At 47.4% G+C, this 18,025-nt stretch overlaps 1 protein-coding gene across 1 annotated transcript in view; it reads right to left on the bottom strand.

The window, feature by feature from the left end:
• Positions 1-3,775: 3,775 nt before the first annotated feature.
• ANTXR1 (ANTXR cell adhesion molecule 1) overlaps positions 3,776-18,025 on the bottom strand; it is a 258,758-nt gene continuing 244,508 nt past the window's right edge. The window contains exon 18 of the mRNA XM_075535944.1: positions 3,776-7,861. Within this exon, the coding sequence (XP_075392059.1) occupies positions 7,601-7,861 (261 nt within the window). The 3' untranslated portion in view covers positions 3,776-7,600. The remainder of the gene's footprint in view (positions 7,862-18,025) is intronic.

Here is an 18,025-nt window from a genome sequence, read left to right as displayed (position 1 = left end):
ACGATCACTCTTTTCTCTGGCATGGTTGCATATTTCTTTTTATTTATTAATTAATTTTTTGGATATTTCTTTTTAAAGATAATTTCATTGGTATGTGATTCACAATCATAAATTTCATAGTTCAATCACATTGAGAAGAGTCGTACAATCATCACCATAATCAATTTCAGAACAGTTTCTTTTTTTCTCATACTCACTGTGGTGAGCTCCCCATTTCCATCCCTGCACTCCCCCACCATGCCCCCAGGTAATTATTAATCCAGTTACTGTCTCTGTGGATTTACCTATCCTGGATTTCACACACAGAAACTCATACAAAACATGGACAAGCAAATAAACAAAAACAGCAATGATGAAATAAAACATCAATCACAAAGAAAGTAGACAGTATTAAAAGCTGAAACATTAGGGTTAGGGTTAGGGTTAGAAAAAAAAGAAAAAAAAAGCTGAAACAACTTTAGAATGAGCTAAAAGGGAGATCAAGTGATAAGATGTTATATTTCCACCTAACTACATCTGCCACAGCCACCTTGAAAAAGCCATCTGATAGCAAGGCAATAAACATCCCTGGGCTGTGGTCAGGCAGGATTCAACAGAGGCTTAATCCAGGCATGGACCCTGCAAATGGATGTGGGCTTTCACTGTCACCCACAGCCTTCTGAAAAACAGGTGCTCATGAATTAAACTCTAATACCCTTCCCTCCTTTGGATTTGGACTATATTATTTACAATCATTGGACCACACAGGCGAGCATGGACTTAGTTGACACCTCATTTAGATGGCTGTTTAAGACAAGCTGTTAAGACCCCAGACATTATTCTTTCTGATCACCAGGCATTGCTTGGTTCTTTCTTGTTGTTGGTTGGTGCCCTTGGGTTGGTCCGTACTCATTGTGATCCTATGCACAACACAACAAAACAGAGCACTGCCTGGAACAGCAACGTTCTTATGTTTGAGTCTGTTGTTGCAGCCACTGTGTCAGTTCTTGCTCTTTCCCCTGTGCTTCCACTTTACCAAGCACGACTTCCTTCTCCAGGGCCTGGTCTCGTGTGACATGTCCAAGTAGATGAGACGAAGCTCACCATCCTTGCCTCTAAGGAGCATTCTGGTTGTACTTCTTTCAAGACAAATTTGTTGATTCGTTTGACAGCCCATGGTTCTTTCAATTCTTTGCCAGCACTATAATTCAAATGGATTGCTTCTTCTTTGGTTTTCCTTATTCAATGTCCAATTTTCACAAGCATAGGAGACAAGTGAAAATACCATGGTTTGGGGTAGGCACACGTTAGTCCTCAAAGCAACATCCATGCTTTTCAACACTTTAAAAAGGTTTTGAGCGGAGATTTACCTGATGAAATAAGTCTTTTGAGCTCTTGACTACTGCCTCCATGGATGTCTCTTATGACATCCACATTGATAATGTCTTTTTTTAATGACCTTTTATTTTCTTCATGATTGATGTCCTTGAATTCTCCCACAGCTCATGAGGTCTTCTGTCATTAGTGTTTAATGGAGCAAATCTGTTCTTGAGATTCAGGTGGGATAGACTCAAGACTGAGGTTTGGACATCCCTTCACAGAGGGGTCACAAGGAAGAGATTAACTAGTCAGGGTGCAGTGTAGCATGGATAAAACACACAACTTTCCTCTAGTTCTTTAATGCTTCCTTCTCCCCACTATCATGACCTCAATTCTACCTCACAAATCGGATTAGATCAAAACATGCACACCGCTACAGATAAGAGCCCGAAATCCAGGGAATCCAGGATAGATAACCCCCTCAGGTCCAGCAATGAGAATAGAGAGACCAGGAGTATTAGGGGAAAGTGGGGGAAGAAAGGGGAAATAGATCACAAGGATAGACATATAACCCCTTTCCAGGGGGACAAACAGAAAAGTGGGTGAAGGGCAATAGAGGATGATGTAAGATATGAAAATAATAATCTATAACTTATCAAGGGTTCATGAGGGAGGACAGGTGGGGAAGGGAGGGGGAAATGAAGAGTTGATATTAAGGGCGCAAGTAGAAAGAAAATGCTTTGAAAATGATGATGGCTGCATATGTACAAATGTGCTGGACACACTGGATGAATGTATGGATTGTGATAAGAAATGTAAGAGCCCCCATAAAATTATTTAATAAAAATGTATTTAATACTAATCACCAAGTCCCTATATTCCAACTACTTTTCTTTCCTGTTTTCCAGCTTTTATAATCCAATGGCCAATAATTATCAATGCATCTTGATTGCATATTTGATCAATTTCTGACTGAAGATATTGGGAGACTTCTTCAATTTCTTCATCACTAGCTTTTGTGGTTTGTGCATAAATTTGAATAATGGTTGTATTGATTAGCTATCCATGAAGGCAGATAGATATAATCATCACAGGCAGCAGCGTACTTCCTGATTGATTTTGCAACGATCTTTTTGACAATGAATGCAATACCATTCCTTTTGACTGTGCACATTAGGCCACCGAAAATACCTTGAATCAGGTGCGCCTCAGTCAACAAGGAAGCTGCTTGCTTGACAACAAGGCGCAGAGGTCGTGTGCAGCAGACAAAAGTCTGTGTCACTGATCTCTTGAGCAGCGACCTCTGTAAAATAGGACACATTTCTGTTATAGGATGCTAAACCCCATGCCTGACATGGTGAATTATTTTTTCCTTTGGGTTCTTGTTTTTTTCCTTTATGTTTTCCTTTTTCATTTAGTATTGATCACTTTTATACATTAAATACTGTACTAGGAAAAAATTAGTGTTGAGAAACAAAAGAAGATATGACCATATCTTGGTATTTAGTGGAAAGCATAAAATAACTCAGAAAAGCCACTTTAGTTTGTGATAATTTTCAGAATTACAGCCTTTTTTTTTTTTTAAACAGTCGTTATCTGTAACCAAGATTTAGATTTAAAAGCCTTTTTTAAAAAGTGCTTGGATAACTGAGAATTTCTAGTACTGGGTTACAAAATGAATGTATTCTGTGAAAGGTTGTTGAACCTGAGCTGGGAGCTCATGTCATGAGATGGTTGTCATGTCTGTCTGCAGCTGGTTCTGACTCCTTGTGATACTGTGCACATCAGAATGAAAACCCCAGCTTTCTGTCAGCCCTCTGATTGGATGAGGACTGGTCAGTGGCATCGCAAGGGGGGCCTGGGCATTCTGGACTGCACTCCCTATCAGAGGGAGTGGGCCCAATAGGACCCCAGGGCCTGAAGCAGTCAGCACTAGGGACACCAACTTAATATATTGATGCGACTGGGTTGGACCATTCTAACCCACTGGCCGACTTGCTAAGTTTAGGTCCAGGTTGAACCCCAGGGCGTGCAATCCCAGAGAAAATGGGGTGTTGGCATTGAACCGTGACTTTGAAATTGCTTAATTTATTGCAGACCCATTATGTTGGCCTTCCTTGCGGAGATTTTCTCTGACTATTGGCGGGTCTTAGGAATGAACTTTCAGACCCTTGTTGATGTTGTCAAGGGCTTTACTGAGTTCAAGTTCTTCAGACAATGTGGTTCGAGGTAGAGTCTTCGCTCCTGGGCAGGACACCCTGTGAGGCTCTTGGGTTGAGGAGCGGCAAAGGAGGAAACAAGGCCAACGTCTTCCGGAAGGCAGGCAAGGCACCTGTAGAGAAAATGACCACAGCGTACACGGCTCAGTGTGGGGGCCCGGCGGGAATGGGAACATGAGTCAGGGGGAGAGCAAGGAAGACCTGTATTTGCACATTCCATACTTTATTTCCATAACGAAGACACAGCCAGTCCGACATTGGATTTTAGGAATTTATTTATTTATTTAAAAAAACAAAACACAACAAGAACAACGTTCAGGATTTGTCATCGTACAGGTTCAGCCCAGACTCCTACAGAACGATGCAGCGATGACTGTTTGTTTTATTTTTTGGGTAACAATGACTCAGAGGCACAAAGATCCATAACTGTCTTTTGAATCATCACAGAAAGAAGAAAGACTTAGGAGAGGGAGATGTTAAGTGTATCCAAGCAAATCATATTCTAATTCTTTTAAATTGGCTAGCCAGGAATGGTACTACAGCACAGCTCAAATAACTAGAAAAGGCAATGGACTAGCACACCCCATTCCCACCCAAGGTGCGTAACAGACACTTCATCACAGGCAGCTATATAGTCTGCAAAGGAATTCAACCCATTCTGCACAGCAAGGATCAATTTTTCTTTTCTGAGTTGGCACTAGGCGGAAAGAGTTGTTTATCATCTCCCGATTATCTGTCCGACTTCTCTGATGGATTTCCCTCCATTTCTTTGGATGTGAGTGTCTGTGAGGCTTTGAGACCCTCTCTGCCCATCTGAATGATATGTACCAGGAGCTCACCCATGGCCAGGTTTCCAAGCCTATGAAGCCACCACTAGCTGTGTTCTTTACCTTGATAAGGGAGAGAGGGAGACCCACCCTGTGTCTCAGTGGAGTGGGGGGTTCCAGGCCAGCAACTGTGCGTGAGCAGCAGGGGCCACAGCCCTCCGGGTTCTTATTAATGCTGTGCAGACCAGGGTCTCGTCATTGCCGTATCTGTTTGTACCTTTATGAAAGCAATACGGTCATGAGGGAAAACAACAACAAGCACAGCTTGGTAGAATCACCGGCCATGAAATATCATTGGCTTCATAATAATTTACTACAACCGTTCTTTTTTATTCACACTGGACAGAAAATGCTTCCATCTAACACATGGAATACGAATATATACAACGAAAATTTGGTTTTTATTAAAATAAACAAACCAGAAGGTCATGAGCACAATAACCTGGGGGTTGGGAGAGAAGAAAATAACAGCGTGCAGTTTCTTTAGCACAATCATGTGTCTTCTACCTCCTACAGGGTGTGACACACGTGCTGACAGATCTTATAACTTGGTTACCTCATTTCCCTATTATCACCTACTGGTAGAATCCTGCCTTGTTCACACAGGGTTCTCAAGTGTCCCCTTCTTGATTTCCACTCTAGGGATGACAAGGTGAGTGATTTTTAAGGACAAACCCTGTTAATCCTCTACCACAAAAATCATCATATATCTGCAGTTCACCTATTTCATCAAAACATCAGACTAAAACAGCATCCTGGAAACTGCACGGGGCATTTGACTACGGCGCTGTAGAGATCCTGAATTTCGTGTTCTCACCTGATGCCTGACATCTTGGATTGAACGTTCCCAAGGCAGCAGTGAGCCACTGGGCAATGGTTGGGGGGTGGGGAGGGGTGGACTGTATTGTACTGCCAGCAGTCAACACAGTCGCGACGGCGGGCTCAAAGTCTGAGCTGCGAGCCTGGGATACTCATTCTCTTGTGGAATGGTTTTTGGGGCCCGACAGTGACCCCACAGGGGGCTGAGACATTCTGGCCCCTGCTTCACGAGGGCTGGTAGTTTAAGAAGAGACAATGTTACTTACAGGATGCAGAGTGATGGGGAGCGGTTGCTTTTAGGAGTCCTGCAAACCATGTCTGCTTCAGCTCTGATAAGGGTGGAAGACCCTCTGGAAGTAGCAGGTGTGGGAAAGAGCTGGGTCTGAGGTGCACTCGGAGAAGCGGCAGTTTGGCATCGGTACTGCTGTTTCAGGGCCTTGTGGCTCCACACTTAGCCTAGACGGATTTTAAGAGCCCATGCTTTTTATGTCCCGGGGCTTCCCCTTCTGCACACAATCCCTGTCTTTTTGATTGCTAAGGAAGGGATGGCATTTAGGGATCACCTGTCGCTCTCAACTCTGATCGACAGGCGTGGGACTTTGCAGTTTCAGGCTGAGGAGGGCTGTGAAGGCAAAGAGTGCCACGGTTGGTAACTAAGGAGAGACAATGGTAGCATGTGGGCCACGCTCTAAGTGAGGCGACAAGAGGATAATCACTCCATGGGTTCTTGAGGGGTCTTTGAAGACCGGGACATCGATTGTATATTTTATATTCTGTTTTGTTCCAGAGGAGATGCGAGGATTCCAAGGGTATAAGGATAAGATTTTTAGGTCCCGTTGAAAGTTTGAAAACCAAACTCACAAACCAAACTCACTGCCACCAAGCTTGACTTAAGGTGACCCTTGAGGACAGAGTAGAACTGACCCATGGATTCCCGAGACTGTGACTCTTTATGGGGTTAGAAAGCCTCATCTTTCCCCAGTGGAGGGGTTGGTGGTTTTGAACTGCTAACCTCACAGCCCAACATGTCACCCCTATACCATCGAAGGTTCCTCGTGAACAGCTTGAGTGGAAGATAAAGTGGAATAGCAGTCCCTTGGCAATGACCTTTGTTTTCACCACCAGGTGATGACGCCCGGTGTTTGGAACGAGTTCCCAGGGCTTGCTGATGGACGCAGATTCTGGAAACAAGCTGATCATTCTAGTGTGTTGCAAAGCCAAGGAGAAGGATATGATTGTTTGCATCCACACATGTATACTCTATTTTTGGATCAAAGCACCTGGGAATGATTCTTTATTATGCCAGGGCCATTGAGTCTCAGCATCACCCAGAAGTCTCTGACACACACTTTACCAAGAAAGGCAAATACCTATCAGTGAGATGGTATGGTAGGTATTAATGATACCATTTTGGAAAGATCGACTTATGTCTACCTCTTAAAATAAGAAAAGAAAAACAAAACAGGATCAATCACTTCTTCCTATCTGAGGTGATTGAAACCCAAGGCCCATTTTGATTTCTAACATGTCTCATTAACAGACTGGTTCTCAACCATGCCACTCTCTGTTGATTTAGGGGGCCATGGCTGGCCAAATCCAGACACCTCTTATTAGCTGCAGATGGCCTGGGAGGGTGTGTGTGTGTGTGTGTGTGTTAGTTAGAAATTGCTGGACACTCTCATCAACATGTCCCATCCATGTACAAAACTGACTTCACGTACACCAACATGACGACATACCTTTCCCCATCAGTCAGCACCTGCTCTCTCTCTCATGTGGAGACCGGGAAAATGCCAGGAAGAGCGGCACTAGCTTGTGCTCATCGGCAAAAGGCCAGGAGAACCTTCTGGTGAGAGTCTACCTTTCTGATGTCGAGTTTCTTGCCATACTTTAGGACTTGGGCTTTTCCAGAGTTATTGTCAGGGGCACCTGCCTTCACATAGCACACAGAGGAGAGGATCCCAGGATTCCCAGGCCAAGGATCCTGGGCCAGGAGATGGTAGTAGATCAGAGCGAGGAAGGCAGCATCCAGAGACCCAGCAATGTGATTTCTTTCCCAGCTCTTGGGCTTCACCCTCGGCCGAAAGAGAGAGGTTCTTCTCGGTCTCGGTGACATATAATCCCGTGGAGAGCATCTTGGCAGGTCGCCGTCTCTGGCGTCCTCCAGAGGGGATGGACGGCTAGCTGGACCTGTGGCTGTAGTTGCCCCATAACTTGTTTTCAGGCATCCAAAATTTCTATTTCTTCCCGCAGAGCACCGTTTCCGGTGTATTGGCATTGCGAACGATGTTTGAGGTGTGTGAAGTCAGTGGGCTTTGTCCCCCACTCATTTCCAAAGTGGAAGCCTCCTCTTACTGGAAAGACTTGTTCTACCTCCACAGAGGACCCCACCTCCCCAAAGTTTCTGCGAGAGTCCAGAGCCACCAACTTTGGGTTCTAGACCGAAGGCCTAGGAGGAGGTCGGGAGGGGGGTGGTGCCCTGTTGGGGGGCGGGGCCTGAGGAGGAGGGGGGAGAGTGGAAGGTGGGGATGGGATTGGAGGGGTGGGAGCACTGGGGGGTGGAGGTGGGCAATGAGGAGCGGGGGCTGGAGGGGTGTAGATAGGGGCTGGCGGCGGCGAGGAGGTGTGGTAGGCGTTGTTGAGAGGGTACTTGGCAGGTGGATTGTTCTTGACTCTGGTGAAGTTGATGCAGCGCCCCTGGAAGAGAGTCAGAGAGAAGGAGATGTGAGCGGCCAGGTGGGAAGGGTGGTGGGAAACTCGAAGGAAATATCTGGAAGGCAGCTATGTTTACAAGGTCTCACTGATCTGAAATATAACTGGATAACAAATAAGTTCCCCTGATCTGGGCAGAATACTGGCCTCCCTTCAAACTTTCAGTGTTTGCCTGGTTCTCTCTGAGAACATTCTGGATGCCCATTGGATGGGGCCAGTTATGGGGAATCCAGGGAGCTGCCAGGCTTGGAACTGCTAGATGATATCTGCCTTTGCTCTGACCCTTTACCTGGGTAGATAAAGCACTCCTGGGGACTGGGTGTGAGATTGTTTTCTGGCCTGCCCCTCCAGGGGGGTGGCCCAGTCTGTGGGGCCTGACCTTCACCCATCTGCCCAGGGAGCCCAAAGTTTCCCTTCAAGGTCTTCTGGGGGAAGAGCCTGAAGGAATGGAGGTGGGGTGAGGCTGTGAAATGTCAGTATCATCGTCTTATCGAGGACCAGAGGGAATCCAAAGCGTGTTATTGTGGAGATGGAATACCTGTGTGTGTGAGGATCAAGGCCCGGGTTACCCTGTTCTCACCTGTGCACGGCCCCCCTCATCCTGCAGGACACCATTCAAGTCCCTTGTCACATCGCCCCACGACGGCAACTGCCACCGTGCCTTTGCCCCCTCCCTGACTGACTCTCTAGTTACAGGCTCCACCACATGCTAAGGGCTGGCTGCATAGTTGTTCTGTCTACCCAGAAGGTAGTGGGCATTTTTCTTGTCCTTGGCTGTCCCAGAACCCAGAGCCTCACGGAGTGTCCTGTCCACTAGAAAGAGAGGCTCTCAGTCTAAAATCAAACTGCCTGAAGCCACTGGGAAACTGTGGGCCCTTGGCAACACCCACAGGGATCTGAAGAGTCGTTGGTAAGACATAGCATGTGGGCACGGAGAGGATGTGGGCCCGGAGGGCCTGGCTGAGTGGGGCTGCAGCCACAGGGTTAGGGATTTCCAACTTTTCTCTTCCTGTGCCTGAATCAGGATGGAACTTTGTGACATCTGTCAGGGGGTGTGGGGAGGAGGGAGTGCTCCTTCACTGTAGCGCCAGTCACCATGCCCTTCCTGCCTCGCCCCCAGCTCCCAGATGGTGAGGCAGGACGCAGACTTTGTGAGCTAGCCGTGTCTGTTCCTGCTGCCCGCCTGGCTCCCTTTTAATAACGCTGTAAATCGAAGCCCTGGTGACAGTTTCTTTATGACCCTGCTGCAGACAGGTCTTTCCTTCAAGATGCTAACGTCGTCATGGTTACCATCTGGGATGCATTCCTGCCCCGGACAACATGGAGTGGGATTTCACTTTGTCCCCAGACATGTTGCGTCAGGCCAGGCACCCCAAGGGATTGATTTCCTTTATGCTGTCCTGAGGGTGTCGAGTCCGTTGTGAGGACTCGTTTGAGAGACCCCGTGTGCGACAGAACGCAACCCGCCCGTCCTCACAATCGCTCCTCTGTCTGAGCCCTTTGCTGCAGCCTCTGTGTCCACCCAGCTCCCCGAGAGCCGCCTTCTTTCCCGCTGCCCAAGAACGAAGATGCCCTTCTCCAAGGACGGGTGTCTCCTGGCAACGCTTTCAAAGCATGCAAGACGGCCATCCTTGCCTCGAAGGGGCATTCTGGCTGTACTTCTTGTTTTCGTTTTTGACAGTCCACAGTACCCTCGATATTCTTGGCCAGCACCATACTTCAAATGGGTCTCTTCTTCTCCTTCTCCTCCTCCTCTTCCTCCTCCTCCTCCTCCTTCTCCTCCTCCTTCTCTTCCTCCTCCTCTTTCTCCTCCTCCTTCTCCTCCTCCTCCTTCTCCTCCTCCTCCTTCTTCTTCTTCCCTTTTCTTCCTCCTCCTCCTCCTTCTTCCTTCCTTTTCCCTCCTCCTCCTCCTCCTTCTTCCTCCTCCTCCTCCCCCCCCTCCTCCCCCCGAGGTCCTTATACAATGCCTAACATGTGGAATGAAAATGCCCCGGTGAGGATCAGGTGCACCGTGGTCCTCAGAGTCACCTTCTCCTGCTGGAACACTTGAAGGCGATGCTGGGCAGCCTTTACTCAAGTTCCTCTGTACACGCAAGACAACTCTGGTTCTTGGGTCTTGGGCGTGGGTCCTGACCTGACTTCAGCAATTATCTAAGTGGGGCCAGCTCACTGCTCTCCCCCTCCCTCTAGGGGCCAGTGTTGATAGGAAGGGAGAGAGGAAGCCAACCCTCCGGATGCCCATGGCCTAATTTCACAAAACCGCGATTAAGTTTTTAACAGAGGCCACGGTGTCCAGGGACAAAGCCAGGGGCTCGCATGCTCCCACTGCCAACACCATGGATTGTAACCCAGGTTGTCGGGAACCGAAGCAGTTGCTGCTGAGTGGACTCATGAGGATGGCCCAGCCATGCTGCAGGAGGATGATGCCCCCTAGGGGTTTCAGAGACTGGTTTTTGGGAGCTGGATAGCCAGGCCCTTCTTCTCCTTGGGGGTAATTGAACTCCCAACCATTTGGCCAGCAGCTGAGTGCAGGAACTGTTTGTACCACCCGTCCTATGGTCCCAGTAGCCCAGAGAAGGACCCCCAGATGTCTTCAAAAAGGTGTGAAAGGATCCACCGAATGGAAGATGACTCTCTCATATCGGCTGGAGGAAAGAGGACTGTAGAGGATGAGGGTGAGGTGGGGCGCATAGCACCCCTAGGTCAGTCCTCCAGCTGCCACTATAGGCCATTAGCCCAGCGGGACTTGGGTTGGGTGGGGGAGAAGCCAGAGCTAGGGGGTGTGCCTGGGCTCTCTGTCTCTCTGCTGAGCTCCATAGACAACCCCCCCCCCCACCTCCCAGGCATTAGAACTTAGCAAGGACTCCAGACCAATCTTAAGCAGACATAGAGGCGGGACCAAGCTCACAGCCTTGCCACATCTCAGCTGTGTGACGTGGGGTGGGGACAACAAGACCAACCTCTAACAGTCATTGGAAGGATTAAATTAATCACTGCTGGCCAAGGGCTTGGACTAGGGCCTGCCTGGCTCACAGTGACTGAAGGGTAAATGCAGTTGAGTGTGACGTGGTTTCTGTAGATGGGACAACAGGCGCAGACACAGCAATGACCTTGCCTCAGGTAGAAAGGTGAGTTGGAGGTTGTAAGTATCAGGGTTTCTGGCTCCTGGTGAGCCCCTTCCCAGGGAGCCTCAGTCTTGGAGCCTTGGCGGCTACTTTCCTCCTCTAAGTAAGTTCTTGAGAGGACCGCCCACGGTGCTTTGCACACACAGTTGAATGAGGATGCATTTCCCCATACTGATCGTCCCAAGAAAAGGTGCAGACTACGCACAAACGCATCCATGGGGCCATTTACAGTAAGACATAATTAGGTCTTCAGGGGAGAGGTGTGGCTACAAATTAAGTTCTTAAAACCTGGAGCCAGAAGAGCCAACACAAACACTGTAACCCTTAGACCATATAATTGGCCTAAAGATCAGTTTACACGACATCATTTTTTGCTTGCTGGAGGATAACTGGGAGGCCAGATGTTCTCTGTGTAATGCACGCCAGCAAATCTGCACTGTGTTTGGTTAAGGGGGTGCTAGGGCGATTGAAGACCTCACTGTGTCCGCGCGGGCCTTGAAGGAGCCCAGCTGAATTATCTGCAGTAGATTGTATTTGGGTGGTTTGAATTAGGGCTATGATTTGGCTTTGACCTCAGTTTACCTCTGCTTCTCATTTAGGAAGTACTAAGGCCGATCATGTGCACACATTCACAGAGGAGCGCTCTGCTTACAGAAGGGCAACAAGATCTCCTGCTAAGCAGTGGCTCAGTGGGATGTGTGATGGCGTTCTGACAATTCTGAAATGCCCAGGCACATCACCGTACCTATGATCAGAACTCTAGGCACTAAGTAGGATTATCTTCTCTGTCCAGAAAGGAAGCGGAGGCTGCCGAGCCAGTTCAATGCCTTGCCCAAGATCACACAGTCAGTAAGCCACAGACCTGGGATCCAGACCTCGCTCTGCCTGCCTCAGGAGCTTATCCACGTTCCACAGCGGCATTCCGAACGCGGATGAAAAATGCAAACCGTGTCTCACAAGATTTGTACGTGGCACCCCACAATGTAGCACTTGGCTCCGCTCCATTTCCACACAGCCGTCAAGGGATTTTTCCAGAACACGAACCCAAAAGCCAAACCAGGTGCCATGCAGTCCATTTTGATTTATGGTGACCCCATGGGGGGAGGGAGGGAAGAACAGAATGGCTCCATAGAGTTTTCTCTCTTTCTTTTGTTAAGGTGTAGGATGGACTGACAGCAATTACAAATGATCAGCTCAGCTGGGCAACCTTCTCCGTAATGTCACATTTCCAGAACTAGTTTCCATCCCCACCTGATGGCATTTTCCATGCCTGGGATCTTTGGGAAGTAGGTCTATTTCAGAACCTAACGCTGGCCAGTTCACTCCCCAGTTCACAGTTCTCCAATTCTTTTCAATACCTTTAAAGTAAACTGGAGGTGCCTCTGGAGAGCCTGTGATCTGGTTCTTGCTGACTTCCCATCTTTCCATTAATTCCTTCTTCTTTTATTGCCAGGTGCCAAGCCCTCTATGAATCTGTGTATCTTGGTAAAGACCATACACTACCTGGTACTCTTCTCTGTCTGTCAGGACAAGCCTTGCTCCCAACTGCTTGATGGCTGTCTCCGAGGCAGGGTCAGTCTCCTCCGGAGGTTTTCATAGGGCCCGGGCTCATATTCAGATCATGTTTCTATCCCCGGGGGTGTCTGAGGTGGAGCAAGACTTCGTTGCAAGCCCAACTTCCCCCACCAGTTTAGATTCATGGAGGATCAGGGTCTATTGACATGGCTGTGAGTTTGGGGCTCCTTAGCCCCATCCTCCTGGTCTATTTGGATGTCTTCTAGGGGGCCGTCCCCCAGAATCCTGTGTGCTTCCCTTGGTCTTCCTACTTGAAATGTGACCCTATTTCCTTTAAGAATACTCTTGTGTTTGGGGAGGGAGTGGTGGTGCTTTCTTGTTGTCACATCCAAAGACCTGTCAGCAAAACCTTTTATCTGCATTCCAGGGCAGCACACTCTGAGATGATCATGATGGTGTTGGGATGAAACATCCTGTCGGCCAGATTTTAGCTTCTTCTCAGGCTTTGAACTGCAGACATGGAAGGTCCTCACGAGCGCAGAGACAAGAACCTGGAGGTACGGGCCTGTGGTCTGCCCCGTGGTTTGGGACTTTGGGGCACAATTCTGTCACTGTCCTCATTATGCCACCATTGTGTCCCTTTCTATGGGCCTCAGCTTCTTTATCTGTAAAGTACAGTGTTGCGTTATCTAGATGGTGTCCAGGTTTTCAGCCCGGATGTCTTCTGATTCCATACAAATTTGAGTTGCTTTGGAAACCTTGAATCTGAATTTTTCTTAGGGGATGTGGCAGGGGGCGGGCAGTGTGCTGGCTGGGCTCTTTCGAGGAGGAAATGGCTCGCACAGTTGTGGACGCTGGCAAGTCCCAAACCTGTGGGTCAGGTGTCAGTCTGGAGGCAACACCTGACTCATGTGGTTGCAGGAACGGATGCAACCTAAAATACACAAGTTGGGTAGCAGCTGCCAGCTCCCATCCCAAGAACCAGAGGCCACAGGGTGGCGAGTCAGATGTAGGATCAAGAGCTCGATTGAGTTTTGCCAGGTGCTGACTATGTATTGGACACAGGCCACCCCAACCCCTCCCAAGTAAACTCCTCTTACATCAGATCACAGAATGGGGGATAATTAAATCATACCAAGGATCATGGCCTAGTCAAGGCAACACCTGGCACTGACTATCACAAGCAGCCAGTTTGCCCAGCTCTTTGTACTACTTAATTCGACTAACTCTTTGTATTGCATATTTTCCAGTTGGCCATTAGTTCTTTTAAAAAAAAATAATATTAAGTTGAAAATCTGGGGCTGGCTGCTCCTGTTATTGTGGTTAGGCATCAAGCTCAGAAGTGAGAGCTGACTTCGGGTTTGTGGGGTGGCCAGGCTGATTGATGTGAGAAGAGCTGTGGACTGATTGTGTGCGAGAGGCTTGCCAGGGGTGAGCTCATGTGTGTAGACTGCTATAAAACATCTGTTTGGATATCAGACATGCTCAATGGAGACAGATCTGGTCTTCAGAGATGATTAAAAATATGCCACGGCTCCCACAGATGAAACCAAATAGTTTCCAATGAACAGAGGTCAGCTAAGGAAATTGAATTTAACAGTAAGAATATGAAAATAATCAGATGGAAAAAAGTATTACAGAGACGCCAAATTTCTTCTGACAAATACCTTTTTTCTCTCCAGCCTGCTTCTTCCATCGGCTCTCTTGTTTGGAGGGCTGCAGCTCGTTCTCAGGTTCCCAATAGAATGGGTTTCCAAACTTTGTCTTAAAATCTGCAATTTGGGCTATTGTCTGTAAGTTTGATCATTCTTATAAACGAGAGTTGGTTCCCAGGCTAGACGGCAACACTCGTTTATTGTACATGGCAGTTCATGTCGTAGCTGATGTTCTAGTGATGAATGAGATGCCTGAGGAATGGAGGCAGGCTGGGTTTGGTGATTTAATGATACTTTGCGCCCCTTGTATGATTCTCTTCGTTGGTCAATTCCTTTGGCCATTCATTCAGTTGACAAATGATAGTTGAGTGCTGGCTGTGTTATGGACACCCTATAAGCTTCTCCAGATGTGGAACTGAGCCACCACCACCACCACCACCTCTACCACCACCAGTCTCTACTCTCGTGAAACATAGAGTCAAGAGGGGGAGACAGACACTAATCAAATCACCCCACAAACAAATGGACCCCAGAAGCCATATTTGCAGTCTGTGATCTCGATCCTGGTTGTAGCCGATTGGGCCAGAGATGGGCTCCTAGCCTGAGTTAGGCCAATCAGATCCGGTGTCTTGTGAAGTTGGAATTATGTCATTCAGTGTTTCATCAGAACCAGGCTCTGGAACAGAGGGGATGTAAGTGGAAACGGTGGGGCAAGTATCTTTTACCGCCACCAGGGAGCAGCAGAAAGAGGCAGCTTGCAAGGAGAGAGGAGTGATGCAGATGTACAGACGGAAGCGGAGGTGAGAAGCGGCTGCCTGGCCCCCCTTTCAGGCAGCACGACTGCTCTAGAGCATCGCGGGAGAGGCACTCGGACTTCCAGCAACCACATAATCTAGCGGAGTTGGTTTATTTTGTTTGCACCCAAAGGACTATTAGCTCAGATGTTCTTGCCTCCTGAAGCATCCGCATCCCCCCCCCCACACACACATACACATACACTCCTGACCACGAACACTTGAACATATGAACGCAAATAATGGCAGCTCCCATCGTTTTCCCAGGTTCTGGTCCAGTCAGCGTCTCCACACACCCAGGCTGGTCTCGAAGCCTTCCCATCGGTCTCCCGAACATCCTGGGCCAATTCTAGAACTGGCCTGACTTGTGCCACACGGGTTTAGGAACTCGCTCGCTCTCTGTTTGACCTGCATTCCACGATCTGTTCTGACCGCACATCTTCCTGTTTCTCAAGGTTTTCCATCTGGAACGTTGGGATATGAAAGAAGCTACTGCAGAATTAGAGTAAGAATAAAGTGGGCTGACTTAGGAGAACTCAGTTCATGGCAAGTAGCGGAACACCTGTGTGCATATTATCTGTTTGTGGATCTCCTTTAGGGTGTAGACAGGCTTCTATTTATAACACCTGACACACCAAAGGTGTTTACTAAGTGTTATTTGAATGAAACTGAACTGAAGTGTGCTGGTGATGAGGGAAGGGGTGGGGTGGGGTGGGGTGGGGGTGGGGTGGGAGAAGCACGTCTGCATCACTGACGGAGAAATTCTGCGGGGCTCGAATTGCTCCTTGAAAAGATCAAGTTCATAGTTCCTGTCTCAGACGATTGTTGGGAAGATCAAGGGAGACAGGAAGTCTATTTGCCACCCTGTGTCCTGAAGTCCACTAGTGGCCGGAAAACAAAACAAAACTAGTCTGAAAAATGTCGGGTGAAAACCAACCAAATATTTCTCTGATACGCATGAAGTCACACCATGAGGCAGAGCGGATTTTTGCAACTAGTTTGGTTTTACAAATGTTTTTATGTGTATAACTGTGTACGTATCTATTTATAGACACATATCAGGGGGGCTTCACAAGGTTTGTGGAACAATTCCATGATCGTTTGGCTCCCATGTTTCCATGCACTTTGAGAAGCTAGTTTGCACACACCCACATTTCTGCTATCGTCCTGTTTAAACCTTTTCATCTCTCTCCACCATTCGTAGAACAAGGTCCAAACTCCTCAGCGCAAGCCGGGCTGCTCCCGTCCATTTCTTTCCCAGCTCCACTTCCTTTCCTTTCTTTGAACCGACAGTCAGCGTTGGTCCATCTTTTGAAGCAAAAGCACCGCACGCGGGCATTCCTTTTGGCAGTATTACATCCAGAGGCCAGTTCCACAGCAGGGACAAAAGTGGCCACGAGAACCCTGCCTTGGATCCTTCTGTGTCTCCAAAGCTGAGGCTGATGGCAGAGAGGAGGCCTGTGATTGGCGTTGATGTCAGAATCCTCCTCAACATCCTTTTCTCTACCTCCAACTCTCCCTGTCTATACATCATAGCCTGCTCCCCCCACCCCCGCCCCCACTGGGCTTCTTCTATTTTCTAAAATCACTTTATTGGGGGCTCGTACAACTCTTATTACAATCCATCCATTGTGTCAAGCACATTTGTACATTTGTTGCCATCATCATTCTCAAAATATTTGCTTTCTACATGAGCCCTTGGTATCAGCTCCTCATTTCCCCCTCCCTCCCCACTCCCCCTCTCTTATGAACCCTTGATAATTTATAAATTTTTATTATTTTGTCATATCTTGGATGTCTGACATCCCCCCTCACCCACTTTTCTGTTGTCTGTCCCCCAGGGAGGAGGTTATATGTAGATTCTTGGAATCGGTTCCTCCTTTCTACCCAACCTCTCCTCTACCCTCCCAGTATCGCCACTCTCACCACTGAACCTGAGGGTTTATCTGTCCTGGATTCCCTGTGTCTCCAGTTCCTATCTGTACCAGTGTACATCCTCTGGTCTAGTCAGCTTTGTAAGGTAGAATTGGGATCATGATGGTGGGGGGCGGGGTGGCATGGGGACAGGGAGGAAGCATTAAAGAGCTAGAGGAACGTTGTACGTTTCATCGTTGCCACACGGCACCCTGACTGCATAGCCTGCTTTCTATGTGCCGTTCATGGAAAAAGACCCAAGGTCAATTTTGCAGTGATTTGATTCATTTGCCAACATACATTGGCGTGCTCTCCATAATAAGCTCTTTGGATGCCAAAACCTGTGGGCAAGATGAAAGCACCGAGGAAATACTTGTAACAAGAGGAATCCAGAAAAATGAAGGAAAGAGTAGAAATAAAAATGGCACAGCTTTAGGGAGACACATATAGACGTGGGTTTGTCAAGAATGACTACTGAGATACAGCCTTATAAAAACTATCCCTTTGTTCATCTGATTAAGAGGGTCTAAACTGTGAGATCGAGATACTTGTAGAAATTTGAAAAATACACAAAGGTAGAAGAAAAAGATGAAGGCAAGAGGAGAATTTTAAATGACAACACTCAGGGACTTCAGATTACATACCATGCACACACAGAGACACACACACACAGGTGCACATACAATATTTACAAAGCTGGTAGCTTCCCGTGTAATATTGTTTTCACTTAATGGTAAACTGACCATTTCCTCCCGTCATTAATTGTCCCTGTAAAAAGTGATTTTCAAGAGCTACATAGTATTCTGTCAGACGGAAGCACCATCATTTAGCTTTTAAATTACTGTTGGGCATCTGTCTTGTCCTCCTAAATTTTTAAAATTAAAAGATAATTTTTATTGGGGGCTCTTACAGCTCTTATAAGATTCTATACATCAATTGTATCAAGCATATTTCTACATATGTTATCATCATTATTTTCTAAACATTTGCTTTCTATTTGAGCCCTGGCTATCAGCTCTAATTTGTTCTTATGATGGACAATTCTATGACACAATGACTCAGGCATAACCATTTTCACATAGCTATCAATAGTTTTAGGACAAATTGCTAGTGGAATTTCTGGGCCATGGTTTATAAACAATAGTT

Source organism: Tenrec ecaudatus, chromosome 17 (genome assembly GCF_050624435.1).
Source record: "Tenrec ecaudatus isolate mTenEca1 chromosome 17, mTenEca1.hap1, whole genome shotgun sequence".
Lineage (NCBI taxonomy): Eukaryota > Metazoa > Chordata > Mammalia > Afrosoricida > Tenrecidae > Tenrec > Tenrec ecaudatus.
This window is presented reverse-complemented; position numbering and strand designations above follow the sequence as displayed.